The sequence below is a fragment of the Antedon bifida genome, chromosome 3, assembly GCF_963402885.1.
Source record: "Antedon bifida chromosome 3, ecAntBifi1.1, whole genome shotgun sequence".
In the NCBI taxonomy this organism is placed as follows: domain Eukaryota; kingdom Metazoa; phylum Echinodermata; class Crinoidea; order Comatulida; family Antedonidae; genus Antedon; species Antedon bifida.
This window is the reverse complement of record NC_136228.1, coordinates 21,710,453-21,717,641: the sequence shown is the minus strand read 5'-3', so window position 1 is coordinate 21,717,641 and position 7,189 is coordinate 21,710,453. Positions and strand designations below refer to the sequence as shown.

At 33.5% G+C, this 7,189-nt stretch overlaps 1 protein-coding gene across 1 annotated transcript; it reads right to left on the bottom strand.

Moving 5' to 3' along the window:
- Nucleotides 1-371: 371 nt before the first annotated feature.
- LOC144838225 (carboxypeptidase D-like) lies at nt 372-6,827 on the bottom strand. The gene is made up of 11 exons (XM_078693577.1): nt 6,802-6,827; nt 6,301-6,452; nt 5,956-5,995; nt 5,064-5,146; nt 4,228-4,404; nt 3,321-3,529; nt 2,574-2,726; nt 1,738-2,032; nt 1,089-1,228; nt 736-841; nt 372-526 (listed from the first exon to the last, which is right to left on the bottom strand). Exons 1-11 carry the CDS (start codon nt 6,825-6,827, stop codon nt 372-374), a joined length of 1,536 nt encoding a protein of 511 aa, XP_078549703.1.
- Between the last annotated feature and the right edge of the window lie 362 nt (nt 6,828-7,189).

Here is a 7,189-nt window from a genome sequence, read left to right as displayed (position 1 = left end):
CAAATATTGTTTTGTGAAAATAGCAATCACATCAAATAAATAGGAAAGGTATATTGCATTAAAGACCAGTGTAATACAGATCAAACCAGAAATCCCCCTCCCCGAAAAGAAGAACGCAACATTTTTTGTCGGGAATTCCGTTTATAAATTTATTATTAAAATCAAATCAGAACACGTACAGACTTTGTTTTATAAAAATGTACATAACACACACGTTATTTATTCATATCATACAATTTAGACAAGATGGTTCATAAAAAATATTTAGAAATGTAGCTAGGAAACTATAATAATATACTTTGGAAATATATAATATTGACATACATCTTATGTTAAGGTACAAATATAATACAATTTTTAAAAACTATTTGTTATGGTACCTCTCGTCGACTGAGTACAAAGTTTAGAGGCGTCACCGAGTTTTCTACTACTTCAACCACGAAACCTTTGCTGAAATATCCTTCCGCCGATACTGTTATTGTGTAGGTACCTGGTAACAATAAACGCCAATATTCACCGTCTTTTGCTAAAGAAAAAGTATATAGATATTAAATCATATATAATATAAATATGGTTCATTTTAACATATTCTTATTCATACGTAACAACATGGAAATGTTGAATGTTTAAAATGGTTGATCAAAATATATGGGTAAATTATTTCTAACCATTCACCAATGGTGGCGAATTTAAACAAAATCTGTTTCAATTAAAGCAAAAATCAATTCAACTTACTTGAGGTGACGTCATGATTGATTCCTGGTCCTCCTACATGTACTACCGCTCCTTTGATAGGCATATCGTCAGTGCTTGCTATAATACCCTTTACTCCCATATGAATCTGAAATGTTAAAAATAAATATGTACATAATATTACATACTTTTTATTTTAGTGTATGTGATATCACATGTGCCAGAAAGGAATACACACACCGCTATCATCATCATCATCATGATCTTTAACCGTAGCAGTAATATACAGTAATATAAAGTTACTTTGTTGTAACCAAGTCCGACTGATGACATCATGAACCCCTAATGAATGGTAAAGAATTAACCGTGGAAATGTTCCACTACAATTTACTTACCTGGTACATGTACTGAATGAGCGCATCTTTGTTGTCAACCCATTCCTTTTCTAATCCCGATTCTGACGAGAATTTAATGCAATCTAACTCGAGCGTTATATCAAAACAATTCGTGTGCAGATAATCATAATCTTGAAGGCCTTTAAAGGAAATACACAAAATAAATATTGTTTATCATCATGGTTTTGTTTGTTGAATTACCTAAAATTGTGTCCGGTATTACTACATTGGCTCTCACCAAAACTAACGTTACAAGAAGACGTATTGAGATGATGCTATGCCAAAATCTTGACATCGTTGTACCAATGTACATCCGGATGTAGGCCTACACCACATTTTTTGATAAAACTGAGGAAAAAGTAAACTAAACCACTAAACCGCCAAGTTTGCCATGATGTCATGAGTAGGATTCCCATCAGAATCGACTTTGTTCTTTATGCCTAATTATCTATCTGAACAGTTTGTAGAACCACGTCAGAGTTGGGCAAACATCATCTCCCTGACGTGAAACTAGTCTGTTACTAGGCCTAGTTCATATTAGTAGGAAACACTAGGCCTAGTTCATATATTAGTAGGCCTAACCATTATCATATTTAATGTGCTTAAGGAGGTTACAACATTATTATATGTTTAAATAATAAGAACTCACCTCCTTTGACCGTATACCAACTCGCACCATTGGTTATACCATCTTCAAATGTACGACTGTATATTGAGCATGCGCGTGTTCTAGTTGACATAGTAGCGTGAGATTGCGAATATGTTCGTGCAAGATGTCTAAAGAGAGAGTCGTCTGGACTCATTGTATAAGATGGTCGCCCGTTAAAGGATCTTACGTCATCAAATGGATAATTTGCTACCAAATCGCCATCGTGCATGTTGGCAGATAGCACAAAAGGGTATTCCTCAACCCATTCAATGTAAGCTTGTACTTCGGGTTCAGGCTGTTGAAAAATAGTAAAAACAAATAGTTATACATTTCTAAGTTCAAAACATTTGCTACATTAAACATAACTTGTGTGGCACTGATAATTAACACAAAGCATAAACAGTAACTTCAAACAGGATAATTACACAATCAAACGTTATGTAATGTGCTGATAAATGAACACGATGATGTCATATCACTACCATATTTGGGCACATCACAGTTTTTGTTTTTGTTAAACTGGTTTGATAGTGTAGACAGAGCTTAAAATCATAACATCATAACAACGTCCGTTCCCAATTACATGCATGTCAACTATTGCGATAATTTTCCAAATTCAATAAGATAGATAGTAGAGAAAGCTTGATAATAACTAGGCCTAAGGGTCCGTTCAGGCTTAGTTATTTACCCGGGTAGCAAGCTGGTTTCACGGGCACAGTTATCGCTAACTTTGGTGGGTAGGAAACCAACTTAACCTGGCAAAACAACTAAGCCGAAACGAGTCCTAAGTTGCGTGTGCTTGCATACAAATCATTAAAAAAACAAAATTAATTTACCACATAATTCGTCGTATCTTTGCCGTACCCCAGATGATGATTTTTGCCACCAATAATTTCATTTCGATACATAATTGTATTTAGCCGCGGAAAGTTCCTGTTTAAATCAACAGAATGCAAATTCTCACGACCATAGGCATCAATAACCATATCCTGAAATTAAAACATTAAATATCATAGACAATATTTAATAATTTAGTCGACCTTGAGAGTTATGATTTTGGTGCAAACGTTAGGTACAAAAAGTTCTTATTCTGGCTTAGTTTCAATCTAGTCCACTGATGCATGGTATAGTTACATGAACAAGTCGCTATACCATTTTATTTCTTGCAAACAGATTTAATATATTTGTCATGGGGATTGGTTTTAAAGTACCTAACATCGAGATCACTCATCATCACACTTCATCTGTACGCGCGTTTGTTACATGTTTTTTCATACACACATCACGCATCCGCAACCAACCAAATTTCATTTGTACCTCGTTGTTAAAATGACAATAAATAATATCGTATTGTATCGTAATTGTTGGGTCGGTTGCAGTATCTATTTAATAATTTATTAGAAGAGAACATTCCTCAAACCAAATGAAGATTTTTTTAGGCCTACGCGGTTGAGCATTTTGTAAAGGGTCTCAGAACTAAAGAAAAAATACATGTTCTTGGTAAGATCCACGTAATTGCTAAATAAATGTACATTGAATTTATGATCATTTAGATGATAATACCGGTGATTATTATTTCTTACGAATTCTTTGTAGAACTGGAAGGCCTTCTCGAAGCCATCAGGGTTGAGACTTGGAAGCAGGTGGATCCGGGTGTGGTCGACAAGATACCTAATAGTGGCATTACCAGCATGATACTCATTGCAAAGGTACTCAGCTAACTTTAAGATCAACTCGCGTCCAGTTACCTCGTCTCCGTGCATGTTAGCAATATACTTAAATTCTGGTTCAACTGTCAACAAATAAATTGATAAGTTATAAGTACAGAGTCATAAGATTTTATTATAATTTGTTGAATGAAACGTTACTAGTTATATTGAATATAAGTTAAATATTAACATCTTAAATTTATTATACACATTAACAAACAATGGTAAGTAAAAGTACATCCGCTGAATATGTCGTTTATTGTACCCTGCACTTATGGCAAACACTGATAGGCCTACTCTGTCTTGAATACTGTATATTATACATAGGCAGTCGTCTTAAAATTAATTAAAGTACATATGGTATAACTGGATATTATAATGAATTTATAGATTTTTGCTATTCTTAAAATCCAAATAACGTTTTACGTCTAGGACAAAAATTGTTAATAAGACTACTAAAAAGATACTAAAAAATCTGTATTATTTTAAGTTATATACAGTAGAAAAATGATTAAGGTGATCGAATAAAGTGTTCCTTTAATGGTTTGGCAGCAGTTTTAAAACACGTCATATTCCTCTCGTTGTTATGAAATTATCCCATTATCCCATCATAATACACATTTATGTATTCACAATTCACAATTACATTTACAATATTTAATAGTATACCAAAAGAAGCAAGCGCTTGTCAGTTTGGTAACCATTATTTAAATGCATTTAAATAGGAGTCTCCACTGAGGAGTGTCTTAAAATAGTTTGAAAAAATTGTAAAATAACGTACGAATCTCGTGTACACCAACATTGTTGCTTATTTCCAATGCGTACAACTGTCTTCCGTCAACACTTTGTCCGATACTGTACATCTTGGTAATATTAGGATAAGCTGTCGTGAGATTCTGGAAAAAGATTCTGATATCGTTTGAATCATGATAACGGAATTCATGGAATGACGTACGATCTGCAAGAACAAATGAAATAATAATAATTACATTAAAGATGAAGATTAACTAAATTAGACTTTGAATAGGTTATTTTGTAGTTTTAATAAAGTTAATTCCTTCCGTGAAAAAAAAAACAAAACAAAACATTTTTCTCATATAAAATGACCAAATTAATGGTCAAATTCAACCAAAAACCCATTGGCTGGCAGCCAATTTGCTTTAAATTACAGTTTTTCAGGTAAATAATTTTTTTGTTCGATTCCATTTTTGTTCAAAGTGGATAACTAGTATGTGACAATAAAATGACATATTCAACAAAAACAATTTAAAAAATTATTTTTTCAGGGGGACAATACATCTTTACATTATACAGTATATAAGAAATCCAGCAATAAAACAATAAAATCCATCTTTAGGGACACGCCTATTCGGGAACGCCCCTATTAAGTTGGGAAACTTTCTCCGTGAAACGAACAGAGAGAAAGACATGGTTAATCACTTTGACAAAAACTTGGAAACTGTTAAGGAGTTCCATGCTGGTTAATATGGTTCTACTGTATACTATATATTCGTTTGTGAGCTTTTTAAACTAATATAATTTAGTGGAGCTTTTTATTTCTGTTAGGCTTAGTTGATTTAAAATAATTTTTAAAAAATAACTGAAAATGTGACTTACTTCTTGTTCTTTCACATATAGCCTCGTCAGACCCATCACTGCAATCTGGTGAACCATCGCATGCTAAGTTTGAGTCGATGCATCTGTTGAGGAAACCATTACGGTTATAAACGTTGAGTGAATTACAAAAACGTAATTAAATTATATTATAACAATGCATGATACTCAGTATTAATATGCTAACTGTAGACTGTGTCCCTGTGGGCATATCTTTTGCAACTACCTTAGGCCTAAAGGCACATAATTTTATTTTTTAATGAAATGAAATGATACAAATAATTGTACTGAGAAAAACTAAAATTAGAAATACTAATTTCAAATCATTTTCATATAGGCGGTACTTTCATTTTTGTATACATGTAGGGCAGGTTATTTCCAACTTCTTTAGGTTATAAATCGAATAGAAATCTTCTTGACTACATGGAGTTTTATTTTTAAGATTTTAAGAGTTTCTTAGAAAACTATTTAACAAAGATGCTACTTCAATCTGAATGCATTGCAGTAAAAAAACAAGGAGGAATACTTGATGGCCCATCAGCATATGGTAGAAACAATGCCCTTCACCAAAGATTTGCTACTTATATTAAATCAACATACAATAAAAAAAAATATGAATTCTATTAGGCCTATAGTTTTTAGTGTTTCTTCCTCTGAATCGTGGCTATCGTTAGACCTATAATTATGCTATTTTACAAATAAAACGTATAATGAATCAGATAAGCACAGTGTTTTATTCGTTGGCAGAGTAAGTTGATAATAAAGCATGGTTCCACTACGCGTCTGTGCTGGCGTGCGTGAATGTGCGTTTTCACAGACGAGTAGCTAAAGAGGTAGGAAACAAGCTTAACCGGAAAAATTAAATTTCCAAACTGCCAAAAATAATGAACCTTACTTTCCGTCACTGACGCATCCGAATTCGCCTTCAAGACAAGCTGTGAAAATAAAAGGAAAGCAGATTATGATTATAAAAATAAATATAGGCCTAATTGTCTGCAAGTGAATATAAAGTTAAAATTGTTTAATTTAAACCAACAAATCCGACCATATCATGAGCACGATTTCATATGTATATTATTTTTGGAAAAACGTATTGATCATATTTTGAAAAAAATGTAGATATATATTTTTCTAGACATTTCATTTGTGATTAAGAAAACAAATTTATCTTCCTAATTTCGTGTAAAAACATTACTATTAACTACTTCCTATGTCTAGATTATAACTGAATTTCACGCACCTCTGAAGCACGATAGGCCCACGTCGTAGGAGTGTTTACAGTCCGTTTCACCCCACACATCATGGCTACAATCATCGATGGTTTCATCAGTTAGATCGCAGCTTAGTTCTCCCAACCAAACCTTCTCTGGAACATTTGTTCGCATACCTCGTCTATGTAGAATTAATAACACAGATTAATTTGTAATTTGATTGAATGTTATCAATTATGATCTCTTGGCAACTGCTAATTCTACAGGCTTCCATCGTCTACACGCGTCTATCTAAGCTCGATTTTTGTCGATTTTGGATATGCTATTCTCTAAGAAATTTTGTAATGTAAACAATTCAGTTGTACCATTTCCCCCGACTGAACCTTAAAACAAGCAGAATGCATAGGGGCCTAATAATAGTACAGTTTAAATCGGAATTGCTGTCAACCACCAACATTTCTTTGTATTTTTACGAAAAGAAATTGTTCTTGTTGTATCTTGTGAATATTCTAATTGTAAAACCAACTTACCTGGCTTGTTTTTGTTTACTTAGCATTTGATAAACACCTGGGTACCCCAACTGTCTACAGATTGAAGCAGCCGTTACGGTCGAAAACTGTTTCTTGCAAACTGTCCCCCATTCACCATCATGGTATACAACAAGGAGTCCTTCCCGTGGAATACGCCCACCGTTCAAACGTATTGTGTTACCTTACAGGAGAAGGAACTGATTGGTTAATTTTATTGATTTTATGTATTTCGGCACATGTGGCCAAGGATTACCAATAGTAAATCACTCTCCTATCAATACCTATGAACCAGTTCACCGGGGTGATCATCTACTCGTCTCGAATAATGAATTCTTTAATGTTCACACGGACAAACTGTATAGCCTAACACTGGACCAACGATTTAAAG